Source organism: Phaenicophaeus curvirostris, chromosome 2 (genome assembly GCF_032191515.1).
Source record: "Phaenicophaeus curvirostris isolate KB17595 chromosome 2, BPBGC_Pcur_1.0, whole genome shotgun sequence".
Classification (NCBI taxonomy): Eukaryota; Metazoa; Chordata; class Aves; order Cuculiformes; family Cuculidae; genus Phaenicophaeus; species Phaenicophaeus curvirostris.
The window spans coordinates 84,377,358-84,405,022 of record NC_091393.1 but is presented as its reverse complement, the minus strand read 5'-3'; the positions used below and the strand labels follow the sequence as shown (position 1 = coordinate 84,405,022).

At 38.7% G+C, this 27,665-nt stretch overlaps 2 protein-coding genes across 4 annotated transcripts in view; one reads left to right on the top strand and one right to left on the bottom strand.

Annotated features, from left to right (window-relative positions):
* The window catches only part of WDR26 (WD repeat domain 26), a 28,202-nt gene extending 14,620 nt beyond the window's left edge, over positions 1–13,582 (top strand). For both annotated transcript variants that reach the window (XM_069852743.1, XM_069852744.1), the window contains 7 exons: positions 4,013–4,153; positions 5,454–5,573; positions 6,325–6,470; positions 6,992–7,070; positions 7,616–7,745; positions 10,069–10,254; positions 11,792–13,582. In XM_069852743.1, the coding sequence (XP_069708844.1) occupies positions 4,013–4,153; positions 5,454–5,573; positions 6,325–6,470; positions 6,992–7,070; positions 7,616–7,745; positions 10,069–10,254; positions 11,792–11,817 (828 nt within the window). In that variant the 3' untranslated portion in view covers positions 11,818–13,582. The remainder of the gene's footprint in view (positions 1–4,012; positions 4,154–5,453; positions 5,574–6,324; positions 6,471–6,991; positions 7,071–7,615; positions 7,746–10,068; positions 10,255–11,791) is intronic.
* Positions 13,583–19,410: 5,828 nt separating this feature from the next.
* Positions 19,411–27,647, bottom strand: CNIH4 (cornichon family member 4). 2 transcript variants are annotated; one of them, XM_069852758.1, is made up of 5 exons: positions 27,519–27,647; positions 25,878–25,946; positions 24,770–24,882; positions 20,186–20,326; positions 19,411–19,609 (listed from the first exon to the last, which is right to left on the bottom strand). In XM_069852758.1, the coding sequence occupies exons 1-5, from the start codon at positions 27,585–27,587 to the stop codon at positions 19,582–19,584; spliced, it is 420 nt and encodes a 139-aa protein (XP_069708859.1). In that variant the 5' UTR covers positions 27,588–27,647; the 3' UTR covers positions 19,411–19,581. The 2 variants fall into 2 exon arrangements, with proteins under 2 accessions (XP_069708859.1, XP_069708860.1); XM_069852759.1 differs by lacking the exon at positions 25,878–25,946 and adding an exon at positions 26,793–26,872 and having other exon boundaries at positions 27,519–27,626.
* Positions 27,648–27,665: the final 18 nt, after the last annotated feature.

The following is a 27,665-nucleotide window of genomic DNA, read 5'->3' as shown; positions in this document are numbered from 1 at the left end:
ATGGTTTGATTTTTTTTTTTTAAGAACAGGATAACATGGACTGTAGCCCACCAACTAGGTTATTTCTCTGGTATGTAAAAGGCTGAAGATCATGGTCAGTGTAAGTTAATGAAGGAGGGTGCTTGAAAACCTGATGCCTGAGTGTAAGGCTTGTTGGCTGCTTTGGGGCAAGAACTTTGTGTGCCGCTAACCAGTGCCATAGGGTATTGAGCCTGCTGGTGCCCTCTGGAGGAGCTTTCAGTTTGAAAGCCTTGAGAAACATTGGGTGAGAGTCGAAGCATGGCATAGAGGAAACCTTCTTCTAGATCAGTCTAATGGTACTTCTGATCTGTGTGTGTGACTTAACACCTTTCTGTTACCTTGAATTTAAATTTTATCCACTTCACCTTTTATTACGTTATTTCTGCATGATAAAATTATATGTGCTAAACAGAAGCTGTACCAGTTCACTCTAGCTGCTGTTGTAAGATTTGCCTTGGCTTGAGATGAAGAGAGAAACGCTTTTCAGAATCCACTGACACATCCATTTTCTTACAGACTGCAGTTTTAGGTTTTTATATTAATATCTGGCATCATTTCTCTCACGAAATATCCTACAGTTACAAGATTTATCTTTCTTACCTGTATCTATTCTTATGTAAATAAAAAGGTTGAGTAGTGAATCCAAGACTTTGTCTTGTAGAAGTGATATGAAAGTATGTCCATATATTTTGTAACAATTGAAAACTGTGAATAAGCTTGAACATATGCGCATGATATTTGAAGTTGTTAATGCTTGTAGAACACTATCAGAAATAAGAATCAAGATTCTTAGAGTTTTAACCACACAACTGTGAACTGGTGTTCTAAGTGGAAGGTGAAAGGTTTTCACAGTTCCATACCAGCTTTCAGTAGGATTTGAGAGTTGAACTTAATCCTTTTCTTCCACTACAGGTTAGATAGTTGTATAATTTGAGTCCTTCTTGCTGTTAAGGTGATGAGGGAACTTTAAAACTCTGTTCCATATGCGTAGCTGTTTATAGCCCCTGAAATAATAGCAAGTGCTATGGATTTTTCAGGCATAGAACCAATGTGGTTTGTTTGGGGCTGGAGCCAGTGTGCTTGGTGCCATGAGATGCATATCAGAAGTCAGTTTATGCTGCTAGTTAGGAAATTATCTGGTTGGATTTTTTTTTGTTTGTGTTTGTTTTGGGGTTTTTTGTGTTTGTTTTTTTTTGACAGGGTAATTCTAAGTAAATTAAGGATCAAATGTTTTTGCTGTTAACTTGTCTGTTGATTGTAGAGACACATCTTCCTTTTATATTGATGGTTTTTAATAGTAAACATGATTAGCAGATTTTATAGTGAATTGTTAGTTAACATCTGGTTAATCAAACCAAATAAATGATTTGTGCATGTTTTAGACGGACTCTTTTGGCGAAGGGTTGCTAGAGAAACATCTCTAACATCTCCAATAAATAGTTAATGGGAAAACAGTTTTATAGAGTTTTATTTTTTGTATTTGAGTACTAAAACCACCTCACCCCAAAACATAAAAAAACTGAACCCCTTTCAAGGAGGTAAATGCATGAGTAACATTAGGCCACATAACTCAAACAGTTAATTTTCATATTTGCCAGGGCATGATTCTCACTTCCGATAGCAGTTGGCAGTGTCTTTAGAATCATAAGTTCAATTGGGTTTTCAAGGCTTTAGGAATAAAGATTAGAATAATTCTCTATATTAACTACAGTGACACATACATCCAACTGTAAGCAAGCAATGCGAGAACACGATTTTAGATAAACAGTATTCTTTTTTCACACATACTTTATGTGGATGAGAATCTTTTATTTCTCCCTTTCTTTATTGCCCCTCTTGAAGTGTGATGACACTACTTCCCTGCTTCTGTGCATTTCCTTAGTTTCATACCATGAATTTATTTTTCTAAGACACAGCTACATGTCTAAGCTGTCTTAACCCATGCTTCTGTTTTCATTTTCGTTTGTTCATTTCAAAGTTCTTATGCAGGCTTAGCAGCATTAAATAATGCCTTGAGTGAACTAGGTTTGTGTGTGAAATGCATTAGTTGATGGTTACAAGGCGTGGCAGAATCTCTAAAGCACAAAGGATAAGCACAGTAGGTGCATCACCTTGTCTGGCATACGTCTTTTTTGATAGAGGTCACCTTTAACTTAATCCTTACAGAAAGCTGCTTTTTTCTGTGTTTTCTAAAAGCCATTGACAGATTTTCAGCCTTTCAGCCGAGGAGCTCAGCTGCTGCAGACTTAAGTTGATACCTGAATAGTTATTTCTTCTACATAATAAAAAACTGGGAATCTATGTGTATAAGTTAGAAGTGCTGAGATTTCTTTTAGTGGTGAGTGGGAGGCAGATTGACTAAATTTGGAGATGTTTTCCCAAAAATAGCATTGACTACCATTTTAGAGCAAAGCATGGTAGGATAGTTTTGTTCTATTTGGAGTCATGTACAAGAGCAGCACGAGAGATAGTAACAGCCACAAAGTCCTGTCATTAGGAGCATCTTCTGTATCTTGCTCTACGTGAGTCTCAAATGTGATGCAGACTACTTTAATCCTGATGTAAAAAGAAATATATCGGTCGTTGGCAAGCTCCAGGATGTGAGATAATGTTGAACATGACTCAGCTTCATTGCAGATCAGTTTAGCTACAGACACAGCATTGTCTAGTATAAACCAGGAATAACAGAATGGAAGAGGGGCCTTGAGGAGGTCCATTCATTTACCTCTTTTCTTCGTGCTTTGGAGATTATTTTCAGCCCACTTTCATTTTTGAGGAATTAAGTTTTTCTAGCCAGCAGAACCATCAAAGCTGCAGACTTGGCTGAGAGTCACCAAAACCCCTCACAGTTGATCCCAGGAAACAGTCCTTCATGTCATTCTTCCTCTGTTGACCATGTTCTTTCTCTTTAGAGTCAAGAGGTGCTCTGTTGATTAATACTAAAACAAAAGAAAGAGAATGGACAGTTTTAGAAATGAAGCTAGATTTTTTAAGTGAATCACTCATTTATACCTCCTTTGTCTCTTCAAAACATCTCCCACGTGGGAAAAATTAAAGAGAGGAGGGAGGAAAATCCACTTGCTCTTTTCCAAGAGGTTCCAAAAAAATTGTCAACAGTTTAACAAGCTCAGTTCTACTTCCAGTATGTGCATGTTGTTGTCAAGAGTCAGTGCTAATACTGTATCGAAGCATGATTCTGTATTTAGGTAGCCTGTGTGTGGTTGTTTCACAGTATCTAGCTGTACTATTTACTTTTTATAAGCTGCTTGAAAGTCATCAGGTTCCTGTGACAAGGTAGCAGTAGAACAGTTGTAGCATAAAGATGATAGAAGATACTCTGCATGAGGATGTAAGCTTCATTTGCTAAATCTGGCAGAAAAGATGCAACAGCTTGCTGTAGGCAACACTTCTGAAATTAGAACACCTCTCAAGAAAGCTTTTAAAAATATCTTTCTGTATAACCTCTTTCTTGAGCAGTGCACACGGATAGACTCGAGTTTACAAAAACATTGGCACTTGGAGGTTTTCCTTGTTCAGCGTACATGAAACTTTTGGTCCTCCTCCTTAACTATAAAAGGCTTCCAGCGTGTCTTTACTTTCTTAAAAGTAGTTTAATTCTCTATAATGTGGAAAATACTGTTTTTGTATTCCAGTAGATGGAGGGAAATTTAACACTATGGAAATATTCTATACTAAAGTAAGCGTGATTTAATTTACAACTCCATGCAACAGTATTTTGTGAGTTCCACATTTAGAATCACAGAAGATGAGAACAAAAATACCTACAAGTGTTTTGCACATTGGAACTTAGAAACCTTAATTTTATGGTCCTTCACTGTAAGTTAGCAATGGCTTCTCCAGTAAGAACCTATTCAGTCATCTTGTAAAATGCAGTTGTGAAGTTGCATGAAGCAAACTTGCCATGCTGTACTTGAACGTGCTGGGTATGTGAAGTTCATTTGTGTTGTCTCAACAGAATCTCTTGTTTCAGGATACTCACCAGCTAAAACTACTTAAGACGTTAGAAGGTCATGCATACGGTGTCTCTTATATTGCTTGGAGCCCAGATGACAACTATCTTGTTGCCTGTGGCCCAGATGATTGTTCTGAGCTTTGGCTTTGGAATGTACAAGTAAGTGGTGACTAAGGGTAAAAAATGAAACTTTGTCGTCAGTCTACTGCTTTTTGTTTCAATATCTAAATAGGTTAAGCATGAAAGAAGTCATTTCTATAACCATGTTGTGCAAAGGCGGGTGTGTAGAGAAGGGGTACTGATCTCCTCGCCTCTCTCAATTTGAAAAAATGACTGGCAGCCTGCGAATTACGTTCTCTATACAGAACTGAATAGAGTTCAAGTCTAAATGCAGCAATTCTAGTGTTTCTGGTTGCGTATAGTTTCTGAGAAGGGATGGCATAAATCTGTAGGACTCTAGAGAGCTACTGAGGAGAAGAACAATAACTTAGACAAAATAAACGTAGGGAAGAATTATCGTTTAAGCAGAACAATTGTTTGAAGATTTTTAACAAGTAGCAAAAGTAAAAGATAAAGCTCTTTTTACTCTCCCAGTGATATTAGTGGAAGATCCACAGAGGTTTAAATTTATGATTTCAGAACTTCATCCTTCCATCGGGCACTAGGGTGTTCTGCCATTTCCTCTGTGAATTTGAAGATCTTTTTCTGACATTGATTTTTATGGGCACTTGAGTTGATAGAAAAGCTTCCACTTCCTCAGTCACAGGCTGTATAGTGTTTCTTGTGCTGCATTGGACTTTGAACTAATTTAGTTTCATAAAACAAAAATGTTCCCTTTTTTGACTCTTGGAATACTTCTGTTTAACTGACTAAATTGGCTCAGTGAAGAGCACTAGAGCTAGCACAAGGGAATAGAGATAAGTCTTTGCTGTTTGGACAGTGGTAACCCTCTCATTGGTGCTCTGTCTTGTGAAACAGTAGTGTTACAAGTTAGGGATGAAACCTGAGTTTGGGCGTGGAACCCTGGCTCTGGCAAATGTTACAAATACTCTAATACTCCCAACTTTTTACTAAAATGTATTTTGTCATCTCAATTTTCTTTTAGTTTCCTCTTGCCTCCTTGCTTTCCACAGGTGTGTGGCTTTTTTCATTTCATATTGCTTCTCTTATGTGTTCTACCAACTTCTTTATTTCCTCTCTTTACTCGTAATCTTCTAGTTGCCTACCAACTAGTCCATCCTTCTTGACTTGAAGGACAAAAGAAATTGCCAAATCAAGTCCAGGGTCACTGGAGATGCTGAAGTAGTTTTGCCTTTTTATTGCACTATTCATGGGTTTGTGTTGCCTTTTAATAAACATGTTGAAGTATATGCACTTCCAGATTCTGTGCATGTCAGAATTATTGATGCTTTTTTGGGAAAGAATTCTGGTGTAAGGTCTTGCTGCCTTTGTTTTCCAGACTGGGGAGCTGAGGACAAAGATGAGCCAATCTCATGAAGACAGTTTAACAAGTGTCGCTTGGAATCCTGACGGGAAGCGTTTTGTAACGGGAGGTCAGCGTGGACAGTTCTATCAGTGTGTAAGTTCTTTGCTTCTGTCTCAATGAAAACAAAGCAAGAAATTTAAAGCTTTGTCACGGTCAAATTTGAGATTACTGTTTTTCCATTTTTTTCATGCGTGTGTACACTAGAACTTCTGATGCTTTGTAATTCAAAGAAACAATACATTAATGCTAGTGTTTCAGCAGCATTTCTGTATGGAGCAATTAGAAGGGTTCAAGCATCTTTTGTCTAAAGGAGGAATTGTGGTCTGGGTTTTTGGATTTTGTTCTTTTTCCTTAGCTGCTCTAGAAAACACAAATAAATATCTTTGTCCACAAATACTATTTATTCTGCAGAATTTTGACTATATCTTTCTTAAGTTTTTGCATGCTGTCTTTGCTTAGTATAAACAGAAGTTTGAAACCAGTGTTACTTGACCGGTGTTGATTTTGGTTGGTGGTCCAGAGTGTCATCCTACCCTTGATTATTCGTCATCTGAGTTGATGCCTGGTATGCAGTATGCAAACCTCACTCTCTGCAAAGGTGGGCTCTGTGATGTGATGTAGATTACACACATCACTCACAGGAAAATAAGTTATGAGAGGGATTCTCAGCTCTCCAGGATGGATACCTAGAAAAAAACCATTGGTTTAGGCAACCAATTCCTAATTTGTTAAATCCTCTCTTATAGGGTAAGATTGACTGAACAGAAGATGAAAAAAGTACTTGTAACAACTCCTCAGAAATCTGAGACTAACAGTTCCATTTTTTTTTTTTTCTTCTGCTCAGGATTTAGATGGTAATCTTCTTGACTCCTGGGAAGGAGTGAGAGTACAATGCCTTTGGTGCTTGAGTGATGGGAAAACTGTTCTAGCATCGGACACACACCAGCGAATTCGGGGTTATAACTTTGAGGATCTTACAGACAGGAACATGTAACTACCTTTTTCTCTGGTTTCGAGTTCCTGTTTTTCAGTGTCAGAAGAAGGCTAAGGAAGGGTTTGTGGGGAAGGATGGGAAATAGGTTATTAAAATGCTCTCCGTCTTAAAAGAAGAGAATAACATGAGATGAGAATTAGTGAGTTCTAGTTGCAGCAAGAAGCATTAGTGTTAGAAATATCTACTCCGATGCTTAAGTAGTTTTCCTGTGGATGTTTTGACATTTCTGTTTTCAAGAGTTGTCCTTTTCTTAATTCCTGGCATGTTTTAGTAGGTCCTGCCTTGAAATTAGATGTTGGATTTGAGGTCTGAAGTCTCTTTTGGTCTTGTGATTTGTCATAAGCATGAGCAAGCTATTGCAGACCTGACTTGTATTGACATAGAGACAAACCTAATTTCAAATTTAGAATTGTCTTTTCCTGATAACATTACAGAGACAGGGTGTGCCTTCTATGCTGATGGGGCATTCTTGTTGAGTTAAGCATCCTCCTAATACCGATATGTTTTACCATTTCAGAGTCCAAGAAGATCACCCTATTATGTCGTTTACTATTTCAAAAAATGGCCGTTTAGCTTTGTTAAATGTAGCAACTCAGGTGAGTTAGTGATGTGAATAAATCTGCTTGCAACTGCTACCTGGTTTTAAATATGTTGACGCAATTTGGAATGTTTTATATTAACCATTTGTATCCAATGTAGTAAGGCCTTAATGTTCATAAATATAGCATGGCATTCTTTGACAAGACAGTCTTATTCTTGCAACGCATTTTTTTGACTGATTTATAGTCGAGTTTCATACTATGAAATATATACTATTAAATGTTAATATTCAGCTGTTGCATTGAGAACCCAGATACAGCACAACTTGTGGCAGGTTGACATGTGTAGGGGTGTGAGAATTATATTTTCTTCTTTCTTTCTGCTTTTGGGCCCTTGGGTAAGAAGACAGCCTTCAGAATAGAAGAGACCACAGACTGGAAGTTTAATGCAGTAATCTGGTGTATCTTTACTCTTGATCTAGTAACTGTACTGAAGTTGGGTGAAGTTAGGCACTTTCATGGTTAATATTTAAGTGTTTTGAAAGAACACAATGAATAGTATTTAATGATATTTAATGTTATTTTATATTTCTTACTCCCAGGGAGTTCACTTATGGGACTTACAAGACAGAGTTTTAGTGAGAAAGTATCAAGGTGTTACGCAAGGATTTTACACAATTCACTCGTGTTTTGGAGGTCATAATGAAGATTTCATCGCCAGTGGCAGCGAAGGTAACGTCATTTCTTTTTGTGCAGAAAACTGGAACACTGTATCCTTCCCATACCTTACTCTTACAATGTTGTTAGCAGCTGTCATCTGTAAAAGCAAGCAACTGGCTTGCTTTTACAGTAAGTTTGAGGAGCACTAAGATTGTGACCTCAATGGTGTGCTAGCAGAAATAATCTTTTGAGAGGGTGGTAGTAGTAAGAGCATTAATGAGTCATTTGTGTTGCTCCTCTAAAGCAAAAGCATTGGCCCAGTTGTAATTAGAAATGGGTGGAGTATTCTTGAGGCTTTCTTTTTGTGGTATGATACTTATGTTTATAGTTTGAATCAAAAGTACTTCTGGGGAGTAACAGCTTCATTTGCCTGTTGAAGATGTAGTTGTGGTGAGGTTATTTTCATTTCAATAGTCTCATCAGCTTAATTACAGTAGGAGTAGTCTCAAATCAGGCAGTTGTTGACATATTCTGGTAGAGTTTCTTGGTCATCAAAGGCTTTGTGGTATATTTTTATTCAACTGCCTGTGGCAAGAATAGTAATTAATTAATGGTTTATATGTTGAATTGGTTCAGCTCTGTCACTGAGGCAGTGCCATCACCTCCTGTGGAGGTCACTTAAGATTTGAGCCTATGCAGGGCTAAGAATTACACTTGGAATATGTAAGCAATCACTGGCAGTATGATGTGACTCAGCTGTTGGGAAATAAGTCTGGCCAGGACATTAGTGCTGTCCTTTTCTGGAAAAGACCAAATACGTCTAAAATATTTCACCCTCTGGCCAGACCCAGCCGGATACAGTCACTGAACAGCAGCACCTCCAATTCAGTGTGAACTTCATGGTTGAACAAGGTTCTTGGTTTGGGACCTGAGTACCCAAAAGTTCAATATTTGCATTGAGCCATGCTGATGTGCCTGTGTAGCTGTAGATAGTACAGTGTACCAGTCCTTTTTTTTCCCTATATATTTATTCTTTTTTATCTTCATTGTCTAAGAACTACCAAATAGTATTTGAAACTGATGGCAGTCCTTTTAAATTTGGACTGTCTGAAGCTGTTGCTTCTTTGTGCTGAATTGTTGCAGAGGTGGCTACTGAGGTGGTCCATGTATCTTACAAAAAACAAGCAAACCAAATAAAAATAACAGGTCACGCTGTCATAGCCTTTTAAAAAAAATGTAATAAATTGATGACATTGTCATAATATCTTAACTTTAACTCTTAACTTATATTAGGCTTTTTTCTCACACTTGCATCAACAGGAAGAAAATTGAGGTCTCTTTCTAAGAGGGAAATTGACTGTTAATCCAGCTAACTTGTTTTTTCCAAAACGAAATACAGCCATCCTGACAAGCACCAAAATACTGATTTGTGTTTAGGCTTTGATTCTCCCAGACAGGAAAAGCTCGCGTGTCCAGTGTTTAAGCAGAGAGTGAATTGTGTTGTTTGATGAATAGTATGGATATGTAGTCTCTTGAAATTGTAAGTGGAATGTAAACACAACCAGAGCATTTGCATCAATACCTATATATAAAGGTGTTGTACTCAAATGAGCTGATTCAGCAGAAGACAATTGAGTTATCACATGGTTCCATGATGCTGTTCTAGCAGGTAGGTCAGAGAGCAAGTTTGTTTTGTTTGAGGGTCTGGGAGGAGGAGTAGAGGAAGACTGGTTTGTTTTCCTAAGTCTTCAGAATGACATCCAAGTTAAAACCTCTCAAACAGATTTAAATACTTTCATTTGATACACTAGACCTAAATACTAGGCTTTTGTGTAATAATAGTAATACCTATTTGTTTGGTTTGTATAGCTCTACTTGGAATATTCCAAAGACATTCCTAGAGAGGTCAACCCACAGACTTGCTAAAGACATCTAAAGTCTACAGTAGTCTTGCTAAAGTCTACATCTGGGGAGAAAACCCACACCTGTAATCATCTGTTCTTAAATATCATTGGTTATAGAGCAGGAACACTTCTCCAAAAACTGCAACTCCATGTTTTAAATTCAAGAGTAGCTTGGTTTCCCCCCTATAGCCATATATAGTCTTACTTGCATTGTAGTCAAATATTTTTCTTCAAATACCAGGTATAGTAGACTTGCAAGTCTTAAATGGGAACATGCCATTTAACTATGGGTAAAGCTCTTCCACTTCTGATCAGTTCTAGAAGAAATGTTTTGCTAGTGCTATTGCACATTCAGCAGACGTGGGTTTTACAACATTAATGGGTATTTTAGTTGTTGAGGGCTTGTGGTGGAAGTGCAATTTGATATGACAAATAGGTCTGTGCAGAACGGTTTCTCATTATGTTTTTTTTTAAACACGTATTTTATTTAGATCACAAAGTATATATTTGGCACAAGCGTAGCGAGCTGCCAATTGCGGAGCTGACAGGGCACACACGTACTGTTAACTGTGTGAGCTGGAACCCGCAGATTCCATCCATGATGGCCAGCGCCTCTGATGACGGCACTGTTAGAATATGGGGACCAGCGCCTTTTGTAGACAACCAGGATATTGAAGGTAAAAACCAGTGTGTGCATGTTCTCTAATCACTAAAACCTTACATCAAAGGCAGTTGGGCTGGTGAATTTTCTTTACCACAAATAGGATAGAAAAATGCTTTTAACTCTTGGGTTAGAATAATTACTTTCACTGAAAAAGAAGTTACTGTTTTGGGTTTTTTTATGTAAGTTATTTATGGTTGTGGAATAAAAAAAGAAACAATTGGTATTCCCAAAGTTATATTCAAATTTCTGACATGGCCCAATAGAAACCTATGGTGTCATTTAGACCTCAGGATTATATTAACTTATTTATGTAGACGTCTTAAAAAATCTGGCATCCGATGCTTGAGGTTATGTAGCATTCAATGGAATTAAAATTTCAATAATGCACTCTGACCACACTGCAAATGGAATAATAGCATTACAGTGCTTACAAAAGAAATCTCCAGCGTCTGAGAAGAACGAAGCTTCCCACCACAAAATCTGTACTCGATTGATTCTTTGTTAACAACCAGCAATTATCTGTGTCCAGGACAGAGACACTTGTTTAACAGCACAGCTTTTTTTAGCTGCCAAAATGCACGCTTGTTCCCGACCCTTCCTATTCCTTCTCCAGAATTGTTAAAGATGAACACCGGGGAGGGGGTTGCTCTGCGGTTTATAGGCTTCTGTCATTACACATTCAGCCTTATGATAAAAAAATTACAGTAGACATCAAAATGAAATGGAGCACATCCCACTGCTACAGGATCTCATGGATACCAGATGTGGACGTGAGTTCAAGGGGAACTGGGACAAAATAATCGGAGAAATCTATTGAGTCTGTTAGATAAGCAAACACGTGTAGTTCAGAATGTCCCTTAGGTAAAAATGGCTGAAAGCTGGAAGGAGATGAGGAGGAAAAATACCTCCTCTCCATGCTCCTGTGCTTTCAGATGTAACTGCTTCTGGTATTGGACGTGGTGGGCTAGCCTGGCCAATCTCCTGTTCGTTACACTTTGAATGCACCCATAAGGACATGGAGCTTATTCTCCAGCTGGTTTTACTCATGATTTTTTGTTTTCTCCAGTTAGCTGCTTGCTCACTCTTTCTTAGTTCCTCCAGAAAATGAGGTAGTAAATGCCATAAAAATCAAAACAATAGAATAAGGGATTTCTTGCAGCATTTCCACAAGAAGTGTAGGTGCACGGAAATAATATCTAACAACTTAAGAATCTTAAGTAGATGACAGACAACTTTGTAATTAGCACAGTCCCCTGGAACTAGAATGCAAATGTGTGTTATTTCTTTTGGAAGAGATGCTTTTTGTGTACTAGTACCTAATATGCTGAATTAATCTCTAAATTGATCTGAATAATAAGTAATACTATAAGAATAAAATAAGTAATGTGTAGCATGGGATTCAGTTAGAGAATAAAAATTAGATCCATTAAGTAGTGCATGTTCAGTAAAACTTAAACTCACTTTATTAATAACCTTATAATAGAACTATTAACTGTTGATAAGATCTTCAAGGTGTGATTTCTTTCTCTTATGTTTTTGTTTTTGCTCAGAGGAATGCAGTAGCATGGATAGTTGATGGCAAATTTGGAGCAGACGACTTCAGTTTAACTTAATTAGTCGTATTTTAAATGGCTTGGGATTTGGTGCAAACAAACATGATTGATAGCTGGACAGACATGCTCGTCATGAAAAAGAACCATTTCTGAAGCCCGGTCGGGGCCAAACATTTACCACCTTGCTTCATAGTACCCAGTCGAGATGAAGCACGTCGTTAGAACGTTGTTGGACACTGTGTTGAAATTACCCCCCCATCGGTTGTGAAGAACTGTGCTACATTCAGGCTAACCATTGAACTCATATATATTTTTCCCTCCTGCCTTTTTGTCTGGCGGGCTACTGTTCTTGTTGCTCTTCTGTGTAATGAAGTTAAAATGCTTGTTTGGAACACTTCATTTAACAGTTTAGAAGGCTTGATAGAAAGAGTGCTTTAGTCTGAAGAGTATACATTGGATAGGAAAGTATTTCCTTCTCTTGTTTCTCAAGTCTCTCTCCGCCTTACTTAAGCTTGAGATCTTTGCAGCTTGGTTCATGGATTCTAGCCTTGCCCGTTGCGCAGTATATATAAATTGAGATGATAAACCATTGAACTATGTCAAAAGCACTCTCAATATCACATTTGACAAAAAGTTTTGTACTTTTCACATAGCTCGTTGCCCTGCAAAGGGGTTAACAGCACAATTTTTTAAAAATAAATTATTTATAGGATTAAAATGACTTCATTTGTATACATTTGGAATTAAAACAATGCAAGAAGTGTCCTGAAACACGGTATCACTGATGCTTTTCCAGAGTGTCTTGAGACCCTATCAAAAGCAGTGGCTGAAAGGAGCTTTATGTAGGCAGTGAAACTTGGTTTAGAAGGAGAAACTCACTGTCTGTCTTTACAGATGTTTAGGGAAAGAGTGTTCAGAGTGCACCACCAGACTAAGAGTTTAATCAAGACAAGGTCTTTTTGGGTTTTTATAGTTACATAAATGTATGCAATGGTCCTGGTAAAAGGTAGGCTACACCTTGAGGGAAGAATGTGTTGAATCCATTCTTCACAAAGAAAAATTTTGTAAAAGTACTTAAAATACAAATCATAATTAAACACTTGTATTATGATGGAAATTTTCCTTTGATAAATAAAGGTGTGTAGATTTTTGTTTTAAATACGCTTTTAATTTTGCAGATGTAAATGCCTCTCCCAGACCTTGTTGCAAGCTGGTGCTGTGAACATTTTGGCCCACCTAGGAGTAGTTCCTCTAATATCCCATGTTAAGGAAAGAAAAAGACATTTATAATTTAAGTATTTATTCTGTTTGACATAACCAGATGCCTTGGCATCTCTGTGCTTCTGCACTGCACGCAAATTCATTATGGAGTGGCACTGTATTCTCTTTTGCCACCTTGGGTAGAAAGGTAGTGTTGGTACTGCTGTGAAGTAACGATGGAGCAGGGAAAGGCTTGCCACCAAGAATGATATGAACAGAAGTGTGGACTTCATCCTTTAATGAGGTAATAATTTAGTGTCCTTATTAGTCATGTGTGGAAGAAGGGTGGGGGAAGGTTTGCTGAAGTTCCTGGGAAGTGTAGCTACTTTGGTGAATGGGAATGCGGTGTTTAACATAAATAGCCCCCTTCTCTCGTCCCCAGAAAAATGAAGTGAAGCTTAGCAGGTTAGATATCTTTTTAGGTTCCAGCCATCAGATGGTGGGTTTTTTTTTTTTTCTTGCCTTGTGTGTAAACTTAAACATGATTAAAGATTCTAATACTTTGGTTGAAACCACCCCTGACTCTGACATACTCCTCTCTTAGAACCTCAAAATGAAGTAGGAACTTAATGTTCTTATTTTCAATCTAGTACATTTGTCGTAATTTTAAAGTGAATTTCTTTGACAGCAATTACTGTTCCACAGTACTGGGAATACACATGTAAACTTAAGATTACAAATCGGTTCCTTCTCCCATTAGCTAGTTCCAGAGGAAGCTGGCTGTTTCTCTTCCTAGTTCAGACAGTGTAAGATTAGTCAGTCTTGTTCCTATGGCATCAGTGTTGCAGGGAAACAGACAACTTCAAATTTGGAGAATGCTGAACCGTTGGGTTTAAAGTCAAAATTGAGTACCTAAATTGTAAACAGTGTTTTAATGTTCAAAACAGGGTATAACATAACCAATGCAGCATGTGATTATTTTTTTTTTAAAAAGTTACCCCTAGTATTGTCTTACTTGAGAACTTAGGTTTTCAAACAAAACGTTATTTAGGGAGAGTAGAGAGGGTAATCCTGTGTATGATGTTTCTTAACAGTGTCTCACACAGTGCTTTGGCAGTACTTGCTTACCTCGTACTCTTGGGACTAAAGTGGGAACTTGAGGCAGGGGTGAAGGCTGGATCAAATCTCATATTTTAGGTTTAAAGTCTCATACACTTAAACAGGTATTTTTGTGGTGGCCATACCTAAACAAAGTGAGACTTTTTGCCTGTTACGAGCTGTGTGGGGTGTGTATGGGCTGATGCCTACTTTCCACCACAATGTCTTATAATTAGAAATGTAGTACTTTTGCCAAAGTACTGCTCTCCATTCTGGGGTTTCTCCTCTGGACTTGGTTTGTACATCTAAAATACACTTCAGGTATTTAGAAACAGTTAGGGAGAACCATGTGTTCCAATACCTCCCTTTCAGTTTCATGGTGCAACTATGCAATGTAAAGGAAAGCTCCACATAGACAGCACAGTGTCCAGAGTGTGTTGGTAACAGCACATTGCGTAGCTATCTGCTGCTCACAGCTATTGAGCAGAGATGAGAGAAAGGTGAGAGGAATCTGCATTTTACCATGCTACTTGGTCCCACAGTAAACAGTTGTTCTAGATCTAGCAGTAATTACTGCCATGTCACCCTGAACATTTAAAGACTAACCTAAACTATTCTAGCATGTCACATAGTCACTATATGTGAATTGAAAAGTACCAATACTTTTTGTGCATAGACGACAAAATGAGACTGTGGTGTGGGGGGGAATAAATAAGTTTGCTGATTTGCAACACATTGATTTCCACGTGCTTAAAAATGTTGGTAGGCTAGAGGCTAAGGCTGGAACAAGTACACACCTGCAACAAATTGCTGTCTTGTTAGTCAGCAGGCCTGTCCTGTTAGAGAGAGGAACACTGTATGCATGTACTCCTTTTGTAACTGTCTCTGGTCAGCTGTTGGCTTTCAATATTCACAGTAGCCCCAGGTTATTGTCAAGGCAGATCTTCAAGAAAATTATGCTGAAGCAGTTTATTGTCTGAATGTTCTTTAACTGTTCAGGTAAGTAATTTTCGAGGCACAACGGAGCACAAAAGGGAAAATGCGAGAGCTGTCCTTGTTTTGGAGGGGAGGGCAGTGTTGGGGGGGAAACAACACCTTTGTTTTTAAATTCCCTCTGTCTTTTCTGAAATTCTCCAACTTTAACCTCTTTTTACGATTAGAGCAAAGATGCAGGCTAGAAATCCATCCAGATCTTGCCAGTTACTTCTCAACTTGGCTTCAAACAGGTAATGTTTAATTAAGCTGACTATGTTCTTGGGAGTTTGTGTCTAGTTGTACACTGTTATACTGCTAAAAGGTACTCCCACTCAAAATCAGTTTTGAAGGCTTCCTTAGCAGGAAACCAGGACTCTAACAATCACCTGTAATTTGATGGGAGATGTAGACCCAAATGGGGAGGGAGGTAGAGAAAGCAGAATGAACGTAAGAAGCAAGATTTACTGACCAACAGACAAACTACTGTAACTCAAGAGGGAGGAGGAAAAATGCACTTTCAGTAGTTTGTCCGTGTTTTTAGCTACAAAACACACTCATATCTCATTTTTTTAAGACACGTATAAAGAGGAACACTCATCCCATAAATAGCTAATCCACTTTTTGACCTCTTCCTGTCTTTTCCACATTGGCTTGAGTCCATTTTCCCCAGCCATACTTAATTTTGAAAACCGCTACTTTTAATAATATTCAGAAAGGAAAAACTGATTAACTCTGACACTTTTTTAAACAGGGTGGAATTAATTGAAGCGTGCAGTGTTGGACCACTGCTGCGGTAGCTGCCTCTAGTTGTTGAAATAAACTGTAGACAAGTTTTCTGTCTTATTAATCCAGATGATCTGGATTCAGTAAAACGTCTGTGAGAGTGTTCCTCCCATCTGGTATGAATGTGCGTGTGCGTGTGTTCCACGAACAGACAGAGAACCAAATGTTCTAGGTACTTGTCATGTTTTATTACGTACTTTTAAGTTGTGTGTATGTGAAGTGTCCTTTGACCGGAAGGTTTTGGTTAATATCAGTATATTTTTATAAATTTGAAATTCATCGTGCCCCATCTTTTTTTCTTAAACATTTTCATTGTTAGGGTATATGTGATAGATTGGAATCTTAACATTTTTAGGCACAGATGGAAAAAGTTATTGGCTCTTTGAAAACATATGGGACAAAATGGATCCTCAAAGCATGTATGTACTTACAAACCAAGCTGTAGAGATCAAGAAAAGAACTTTATTGTTGATCTCAAGATTTCTGAATTGTCGAGATTTATATGGAGTTGTGGTGGAACTAGTTAACACTTAGAGCTTTTGGTATGTAATGACTATTTGCTATGGACTGATATTAAATGTTTCAAAGAACTGCATTCTTAAACTTTCTGGATTTTTGTTACTCTCCTTGGATTATATTAAGTAGTTAAAAATTTCTTTGCTATATTACATTAAAAACATAAGAACTTCGGGTCTCGTATTTATTTTCACTTGTTTTACTAATTATTTACAGAACACCATTTTAACTTTTTTTATTTTATATATGTGTAGTATTTTAAACATATCTTTAAAGAGTGTTCAATTGGAACTACATTAACGTCTGATTTGTTTTTATTAGGATTTTTTAAAAAAAATTACACTTTTTCCATGTTGGTGCACAGCACTTAACAGAATTGTTTGTATTCCCTTTCTTTCAATTCAATAAACAGAAAAAATAACTGGAATGAATAGTTCTTAGTTTCCCTAACTTAACTTACATGACTGACTTGGATTTCTTCATCATTAATCATAGATTTCTTCTGTATCTGTAGTATTTTATTCCCTCACCAGGAAAAATCACTTGTGGCCAGTTAGTTTAAGATGAATTCACTCAGTGCTGTGTGCAGGCTCTCCGGTTCTTGATGTTGGCTCTAATCTATCTCACACTTGTGTTCTTACTACATTTAGCAGCCAGCTTGCCTGCATCCTGTTCTGTGCTTATCTAACTTGGTGAACATGTGGCTCTTTCAGGTTATGTGAAAGCCTTGATTCTTTAACCCTGAGTTTGCCTAAACGCCACACAGAGGTTGCTTTAGGCAATCACTGAGGTTTTCTGGGGGTTTTGGTATTTCATATTGAGAAGGTGCTCCTAAAGTAAACAGCTCTTGCTCACACTTCTTAAATGGGAGAGCAGGAGCCTCCACACTTCTACCTGAATTTGACCTAAGTGGCTTCTAGTTCTGAGAGCTCTTGAAGAGGCCTCTCAACTGTTGCCTTTGTCCTTTCCAACTAACCCCATGTTCTTGTCCCTCTTCCCTGTGCCTTAAAACAGAACCTCGTCTTTGTCCTGCATTTTAGGCATTTTTACTCAGCTTTAGGTAACGTTCTGTTAAATAAAAGGCTGTGTCTAAATTTGTCTTCCCCTTCCTGTAGCTTTACCAAACTCAAACCTTCTGCTGAAGCTGGGGGGGGAAGTTTGTATTCTCATAGAAGTAAAGCTTCTTCACTATCTGACAACCACTGCTTAGGAAACATACCTATTTTTTGTTGGTCTATCATGATTAATAGTTCACTCTGAGGAAGGAGGTGGGGAAGAATCCACAATAACATCCTTCTAGGTCAGGGGTAAGGACGTGCTACTCCCATTTTTTTTTTCCCCTGGAAATGTTGTTCATTTCCCTTATCCTTCCCTGTCCTGCTCCTGTCTCTGAAGGAACACTGCCCTTAGTAGATAACCAAAGCTTTACACAGTGAGTGATCAATTACCAGTTCTATTTGGGAACGGGTCTACTCTAATGTCTCCTTTTAATTTTTGAGGTGCTAGTAGTCAGAAATAATTTAAGACATGTATCTTACAAACATTTTCATCAATGATAAAGCTCTTCTCTCAAACTCAGGCCTTCAGAATAAAACTGACAGTTAAGTGGTAGAATTGAAGGTTAATGATCATGTTTCACACTGAGAAATGTCATTAATGAAATTTATTTACTGTTAGCAAGGACTTAAGCAGTTCACTAACACCACCCTTCCAGTAGATAAAAAACAGGTGTAGTATGGTTTTCTGACATACAAATATGATAACTTCATTGCCTACTATATAAGCTGCCACAAAAGTTAACTAGTTTCCTCTATTTTAAAGCTTTATTTACCCTCCTTTTTCCAGACCTACATCCTGTGTAGCATTCAACTTTATAAGGCAGTATACTGTCTGTAGTTTGATTTCTGTAGTGTCAGGTAGGCAGAGGCATGCAGCTGTGCTAGCTCTTTCCCTCAGTTATTTTTTAATGAGGGTAATTTTCAGCAGTCTTTCATCTTTGCAACAGCTGAACTTGGACTCCATCCATCATAAAATTAAACCCAAACTTTTCCTAGAACAAACATTAAAACACAAGGTATCTAGAGAAATCAGGCTTCAGGGTTGTCTTTTCACTGCTAGCTATGAAAACCTGCCAACTCCAACTAGGCACCAAAGGAGGAGTATTTAAGAAGGAAGAGCTAATAAATGTGTTGCACTTGATGTGTTTGTTTCAGTAAACTATGCACATATAAAAAAATAAAAGGCAGAGGATATAATGTCAGGTTTATGTACCTATCACCGATGCAAGAGGTACTCAAAAAGAACTCAGTTTGCTGGTGTCTTTGATGCAGTCACATCAGAACTGGGATAATGGGGTTATGGTTTACTAGACCACTTTTCTGCTCTTGATTCACCTCACTGGATCTGGACACAGCAGGCTTGTGGAGAAGTAACTGCAGACAATCTTTTCCTCTGTAACCAATTCCAGCCCTGGTGCAATATGTTTACTTTGTATGGAGGTCTATGATGTATTTCAGTGAGATAACAGGAGATGAAGAGAAAAAGCAAGTATCTATCATGTTTCTTATTTATCTGTTTTTCATTCTAACTCAAGTGTCACTTTCACCAAAGGGACCTTCATCCATCCAAACACAAAACTTCATAGAGAGGAGTGGAAAGGGAGAAAAGCATGACTTTTATTCCTTTGCTTTTCAGCTGGAGAAAACACTGACACAGAGATACAAGCTGTGCTACTGTTCTACTTTGAAATCTACATTCCAAGTGCTGCTTCAAACTAGGCTCTCTTAGGACAGCTTGACAGCCAGAGGCATATCCTGACACCTCTCAGTAAGAAGCAGACATCAGAGCTGCACTTAAATTTGTTCAGGAACCACCCCTGCACCCCTACCCACTCTATTTCAGCCCATGCTGCTGAAGTGAGTTTCCCTTTTTACCATTTAATGCCTATCAGATCAGTTCTGTGAGCAAGGATTTCATCTTGGAGAATCAGCAGCTCCAGCAGTTTGCCTTGTAAAGGAACAAAAACAACTGCTACACAAATCCAATGTATTTTGAAAATATTTTATGTTAAAAATACAGAAAAATATTTCTTGTCCAAAGAGGAAAAATATACTGCATGACGACACTGAGCTAGGTTTGTTCGGAAGGTGTGGCTCCACAACCAGTCACTGGAGTGATGACCCAATTTGGCAGCTAACAGTTCTTTTTTCAACTTCTCAATCATTTATCAAAGCCAGAATCATACTGTGACAAAACAGAAAACATGACACCAGTGGATTACTGAAGCACGTGCAAACAGGAACAGCTGTCACTTTGATGAGAGAACTACACTCAGTTCTGAAATAGAAAATCCAGGCAGCTATGTTATGTCCTTTGCTTACGAAGACAAGGATTGCAGCCGTAATACTGCAGTAGAAGAACAGCAGTTCTTCCACCTTGTAGATAGTGGCCCCATCACAAAACTCATCCATTTGTAATTTAACCAGATCACCTTTATTTTCTAAAACAGAACCTGTAAAATAAACTTAGTCCTCAAGATCATTTCTATTCTAAATAGGACATTTGTTATTTCTACACTATCAAACTTATAGTGGGTTTGAGATTACAGAGTACTCTGCATTTCCAAACAATGTTTTATCAGAAAGAATGAAGGCATATAATGAGCCTGGAGATAGCTGTCAAAATATATTACTGGGGCTTAGCATGATGCAAAAAGATAAGACACTTAGGAATACCAGCATTTACATTAGCAGAATAGAGGAGATAAAAATAGCTGGCAGACAATTTCTTTGTTCCTTGGGAGCAATTTTCAGAACTAACCTGTAAAGGTACATGAAGAAACAGAGCAGATGAAAGCCTAGTTTAACCATGGCTTCCTTCATGTGCGATTTCAATTGTCCTCGGTTATGGATCTCTGTGGGATCAAACACCCCCATGTTTCCACTTGGCACCATAATGTACCTGGAAGTTGAAAGAGGAAAAAAAAAAACAACAGAAGTGTAGTCATCAAAACGTGAGGGAGGGGGAGAGCTTGCACAGAAAGGACTTTCATCTCCAGAGCTTTTTCACAATCCAACATAAGGGAGCACCTCTTTAATTCATTTCAGTTTCAGGATATCACGTGTACCTCTGCCACTGATAGAAGAGATCAAACATAAAAATGCATTTGAAAATAGGAACCAGAAAATGCTGCTGTAAAGTCTCTAAGTTAGGTTAGCATCTGTTAATGACTTGTGGAATGTAATTAAGCTTCCTTTGTGTATGGCAAATGAAAAGAAAGTGGAAGTCCTTTAATCAAGAGACCTGTCTAAAAGGAAGACCATTGTCTCGGCAGGGTTCCAAGCTGATGGCTCGCCAGCTAACATGAACTCAGCAGAATTTTTGAAGGAACTGGACAAAGATAATTTTGGCAAGGGGCATTGCAACTGCCACACTGACCAGTGACCCAAGAAACCCTCCAACCAACAACCTGGACACTAGAGGGCATGCAGAGCTAATTTACATGGCGAGTGAGGACTGAAATGGCCAGTAAGACACAGATAAGATGGATAACCACAAAATGTAAATCTGATGTCATTACAAGCAGAGGCTTGTAAGTGAAGAATACGTAAATTACCATGTGACATTTTCTTGAGGTGTGCTAGTTTTGCAAGATTACTCAGCAAACACCCCAACTGCGCAAACTGGAATAAAACACAATACCTTGACTTTGTGTTACTGGCTTGCACACCAGGTAAAGAATCCCACGAGTTTTGCACCACTACAACCCACAAACAAAGAACAAGAGGACAAGGAGCACTGAAAGCATCAGCCCAGCTTCTCACATGTAAATGGAAAAGTTTCCAGGTAACAGCCAATTCCAATTCATTTTAATTGCTTTCATGGTTACTTGGTGTTATGAAAGAAACATCCACCCACACTGCAAAGACAAATTAGATGAAAGTGGCTGGAAATGAATTAATTTTGCTAAGAATTAGAGATTTGTTTACAAAACAACCCCAAGCAGATAATTAAACTCCAGTGGTCAGAATGATACAGCTTAAGACAAAACAAAGGATGTTATTCTCATCTTTGTCACAACCTCAGTGGACACTGAAGCTGACAGGGCAAGGGCTGGGCAAAACTGAAGAAGTACTGCTGTCTGAACCCATAGAATAACAAAAGTTGAGTGAAGCATAAGCAAGAGTAAGAATAAACCTAGGAAAACAAATGTTTATGCCCTGTGACAATTCAACAAGCAGCACGATCTTTTGTTATAAGCTTTTCTCAAGACAATGAATGCAAGCACATGAAGTTGTCGCTCCAGCTGAGCTCAGTCTAGAATAGTACGATTATTTCACTTAAATGTCACACAGGCTCTCCTATCCTGGATTAATACCCTTTCTACACTGGAATTTTAACTCCCCATCTTACGCCTGGAGCAAAAGCATAGTCTCAGAACAGAACACTTTTTGATTTTCTTTATATACTTCTACTCCAAAAGGAGAAGCCCACCTCTTACAACATTCACTTCAATAATAGGAGGGAAAGAAAGGGAACAGGGAACACAGATGTTTTCTAGCAGCAGCAACAGACAAAAAAAAAAAAATAGTTAAGACCACAATGTTTGTCTTTATTGTTTAGAGGCGTTAAAAAGCACTGCAGCGTATCTGTTTAATAATGAAGACAGTTATGTCCCATTAAAATACTTCATGTGAAATAACTACATTTTGAAAGTATCCTCTAAATTTAAAGGTTTAACAACTTCTATTTTTAGTATTGTAACACAAATTATTTTCTGGAAATGTAATTCTTTTATTGCAATAAAATGAAGACAGCAAGTTTCCTGTGCCAATTTATCCTAGAGTGCACAGTTTTATTATATCTCTAGGAGAGAACTGCCATAAAGGTATTATTTATTAATTTTGCTTTTTGAGAGAATGATAACACTTAAATGATGCAACTTAATTAAAGCTTGAAGAAATTGGGAGGTAGTTTTTCCAAGAGACCCACAAGCAAGTACAGCTTATATTATACATCTAAAGAACTGTAGTCTTGGACACAACGTGCTAGATGCTGACAAACAACTCAAGCCAGCTGTCATCCTCTAAACAAAAAACTTCTGCAGGAAAACCACACATTATCTCTACTCAGTGCAAGCTGCTGCCACAGGATGTTTCCCTCTAGGATCACACAATTTTGTAAGGGATGTAGAAGTCCTGGTCAGAATTTTCACTGTATTTTAAAGACATTTATTTTCTTACTCCATGACCTGCATTTCCCCCTTTGGTATCTGCTGGCAAGTCTGGAGTTTGCATTTAGTGTTTCACTTAAGCTAGGCTTTCTGCAGAGACACCCAGGAAATACTTTGCTTTGAAGCGTTCTTGTATTGGTTACCCATTGGCTGCTTTCTTTTACTACTTATGTTAATGTTCAATTATGTTGATTTCTATATTCATCTTGGAGTAGAATGATAATCTCAAAGCTTTCTGAATTCATGTGCAACAACATTTATTCCAGAAATTGGTTGTTGAGATATTACAATAGGAAGAAGATTTAAACACATTCAGCTGATGATGGAAGTTGGTAGCTCATGATAATGGGTTCATACTTCATCTGCTCCCACTTAATCCTGGTTTAGTAATTGATACCTTCTGCCCTCTTCAGTGTATTCAAACTACTTTACAGTCCACTGGTTTTCTGACTACCATACCTTTTGTCTATTGAACACTGAGTCAAATGTAACTTCAACCCCAAATCATCAGATTTCCTTTATAATGCTAAACAACACAGTTGCTTTTGCAGACTAACTCTCACTATCCATGGAATAGTCCAGGCTATTTATGTGAGTGAGCCCCCTTGATCCTCAGAAAGAAGGCAGGATTAGCAATACAGGCTTAACGTTTTGACTTCTTGTGGCAGGACAGGCAAAGTACTATACTGTCATGTTCGTTTATTACCTACACTGCTCACCTAAAATTGAGGAAATTATCCTGGATTTCAGGATATTCAGAATAAATACCCCATGTATGACAAACGTAAAATGAGAGCTGTCAATTCAAAATAACAGTCTAAGCTTACTGACTGAAGTGTGGAAACAGAAATAATTGTATCTTTTAAAATTCTCTCAGACTAGGTTTAGAAGAGAAAGCAAGCAGCTACTTTAAACATTAACCAATTAATTAACCCATCAGCCAATGGGTAACCAATACAGAAAAGCTTCAAAGCAAAATATTTCCTGGGTGTCTCTGCAGAAAAAGCCCAGCCTAAATGAAATACGAAATGCAAAGTCCACACTTGCCAGCAGACACCAAAGGAAAATGGGTCATTTTGTGCAACAGTGTATAATGCAGATCTGCCTGGGTGTGGCCAAACAAAACTATTCCCCTGTGCGCATTTAGGCAACGTTTGTTTATTAAAGATACAAGTTACATTGTCTTTTGTTACTCCAGCTTAGAAACATTTGAAGGCTTTGCTAAGCATTTTGTAGAAAACCAGAGTAAGAAATGGTAATTTTGCCCAAGAACGAGGTTATCAGTAAAGGGATCCTCAACTTGTTTTTAATAAGAGCTATGAAACCCCTTGTTTAATTCTACCAGCAACTCAACCCATCCCTGCAAATAATTAGCCCTAGGAGGTTCAGGCAAACAAGAATTAGAGCCAGTTTTTCATATCTTAAACGTTTTGTCTTTTGGACTTCCTGTATTGCAGTGATTAGAAATAATACGCAACAAATCCACACGCAGTTTTCATTAGCATAACACCTGCCAAAGGTTGAATTCTCTGCACATCAAATGATATAAAATAAAAAACAGTTTTGAACTGACAGTCCCAATGCTGCCACGTGGAAACTCCTACAGATAACTAAACAACTTCAAAGCAGTTGTCATAAGACAAAGTCTACAAACCCTTCCAAATACAAAGAAGCAAGATAGAGGACCAAAACCAATGCTAATGAGGGAGGAGACAAGACAGTAAATCAAGCAGTGTGCTTGATGTTTTTACAACCATCAGCCATGCTGACCTAAGTACTCTTACACCGATAATGCTGCCGAACATAGGCACAGCAGGGGAAAAAAAAACCAACTATGTTTGCAGTACTACTTTATAATCCCAATTAACATGCCATTATTTTCTACAAACTTGAGAATGACTCACAAATCAAGATTCCTGGGCACTACAGATAATGCAAGGAAAGGCCAAAAGTTTTGTATCCTTTGGGCTGTTTTGTTTCTCATAATTTTGATTGCAAGGAGAGGAGAGTTTCGTGTTAGTTAGATCCACAAAGACTGTTAAAGCTCAAGAACACAACTGAAACATCTCATCAGGACATATTATTTATGTTCATACTTCACATAAAGTTAAACTAGTAACAGTGGAAAAAAAAAAAAAGTACACACTCCCCCCCCCCCCCTTTGTACTTACCTATATATATTCCATGTTGCTACTGGCAAATTAAGGAGAAAGATGAACCAGTGCAATGAAATAAGCATTAATACAGTTACAACAGCGTGGCCAATCACCTCAGGGACCACCCACTGTAAAAAGGGAAGAAAAGAAAAGTGTTATACACACAAATGTAAATTCCTTTCTGAAAAAGAGATCTATACGGAGTTATCCTCTAACTCTAATCATGTAAAACTCACAACAAAACTCATGGCAGAAGTATGCAGTTTCATCACAACATGGGGAAATTAATAACATCAGACAGATTCCATGTAAGTAAAACAGAAATCAAGACCTTAGACATAACAGATGTACTTTATCCAAGTACTAAAAAAATTCTTAACTCGCAGCAGCAGCAAGTTAAGAAAGTATACAGTGCTCATTTGGAATCACTGCAGAGAACTGGATTTAGGAATGAGAGAAACAGACAATTAAAATCTGCACAGACAGACAATACAAAAACACTTGGCTTGAAACAGACAGGAAAGTTGATCAGTATGAAAACTGGCATAGTTAAATTGAGTCAGCCCTTGATAATTCTTGACTTGACAGTGTCCTCTAGTATTCTCTTAAGAAAGAAAATACCTTTAAATCAAAGTGATCACCCATGTGGGAAGGGCACATGGATTTAATGAAATCCGTTTTAAGCAGATTTGGTTAAAATGGTACTTTTTCTCATCATGGTAAAACTCTCTACAGTTCAAAAGAGGTTATAAATGATATAGCAGTATCAAGAGTTGCTATATAGATCTCAGAGTTCAGTCACAAGTAGACAGCCTTGGTGTGGCACACCTACAAGAACAAAACCACAGAACTCCTGAGGTCTGTCAAGAATTAAGTCTCAGTTCCCAAATTCAGAATAGTGGCCCACCTCAGAGCACCACAGGTCAGTAAAACAGCCTTTTGTGACTGAATTTGCTGAAAGATGGGCATCTGAAAAGGACAAGCAGACTGAAATAAAAGATACATGCAAAATCTTGCCAAAGAACGGTCTTCAGGTATGCGTTATAATAACCCCTGGTTTTTGTTATGCTAGATGAAGGACTGCTTTCTTAAACCACATTAAAGGCAAAGAAGAATTATTTACTTTATTGAGTTTTGAGCAGCACGATCTAGCGTTAATGTAGTCGCATTCCAAATCTGATAGTGTAATTATCTGAGATCCAAGATAAGGAAAAACTATGTGGTAATTCAGAACAGACAAAAGCTTTATTTTTATCCAATAAGCTGGGGACAACACTCTGCTCTCAGCATGGACTGTCTTGTTCTACAGCTGACCTGCCAAAGGCATATTTCAACTAGTTAGAACTCATTCCTACTTTAGGTATAAAGTTGGGCCACATTTTATCATTAGGCCAAGTGATTTTATGGTGTTTTTTCCAACAGCAATCATTGCACAAGTGCCAAAGTTCAATTCAACACTTAGACCAGGGAGGCAGACAATATTTTTAGTATCAGAACTATCACTACAACAGTTGAAAGCAGAACTTAAAAGGAAAAGAATATTAATATACTTTTTAAAGTCTCCCCACAGTAAAGCCAAATACTGCTGGTTTTAAGAAGTAGATCTACCTTCTTTACATTTACAGCGACATTGGATTAACTCCTGCTTTTCTACGAAATAAGAAGGTAACATCATTATGAAATGAACTTTCAGCAATTGGAATACAAAGAGTTCACGCAGAAAAGTCATCTCAAAAAAGGCTTCAGATGCATGCATGCACACCATCATGCCACATCCTGTAAAGCTCACATTCTTTTTCTTCAAGAATATGAAAAAAGCACGAGGCTTCTTTCTTTCCCTAAAAAATAGGTAAAGTCTTTTCATTTATTGACAAGTAACTTATCCTTCTAGGATTAAATTTTTCAAGTGGCTCTGTGCTTTTTCTCTGTTAGGAGAACTGGGTAGATTCTGAAATAGCATCAGAATCTTAAAGCGTATAAGCCCCAATTATTTTATTTGGAAAGACAGAAAGCCAAATCAGTGCATTTACATTCTAACCAGGCCAGAGAGCAAAGACTGCAGGCAGCTTTGTATCAGAGAACACACAGATACAATTTCTCGAGGAACTGGTCTCCCAGCTCGTATCTAACATAGAATAAGGGATCCTTACAATTAAAAGACTGGCTAGAACTTTTTTGGACCATGTAATTCCTGAGGGTGTCAAGCACGCTTCAATGCCCCTACCTCCACACTAATGCCAAGCACATGCTACTTCTGCCGAGACACTGTGCGTTAACCTCAGCAGCGGCCACTCACGCCCTGGCAGCCTGCGGGCCCGTGCTCCAGCCCTAGAAAGAAGTGATCGGATTTCGGGTCCTGAATCACTTGCCATTCCCCTGCAGCAGGGGGGCTCCCACCTACCGGGAGAGACCCTGCCAGCTGCCCTCGGGGAGAGGGAGGCTGGAGATCGGGGCGGGGGGGGAGAGGGACGGGGGGAGGGAGGGAAGCGGGGTGGGGAGAGAGCCGGAGGGAAAGAGAGGGAGGGAGGGAGCCGGGGTGGAAAGGGAGCCGGGGGGGGGGGAGAGAGGGAGGGGGGGAGCCGGTGGGGGGGGGAAGGGGGGGGGGAGAGAGGGGGGATGGCCCCAGCCCTGGTCCCGCGCAGGCCCTCGCCCTCACCCAGCCCCGCTCTCCCGCCTCCGGCTGCGCCTCAGCGCGCCCGGACATTCCGGGAGCAGCCGCAGCCCTTCCCCGCCGTGCGCCTCATTGCGCCGAGGAGAAGGATACGAAATAGACGGAGAGGAAGATGAGGGCGCAGCAGTCGATGAGGGAGAAGATGAAGACCACGGACTCCATGGCGCCGCGCGCCGCCCGCGCGCCGTACGCTGGGAGATGGAGTCCGCGCGGCAACGGGGGCGGAGCCGCCAGGGGCCC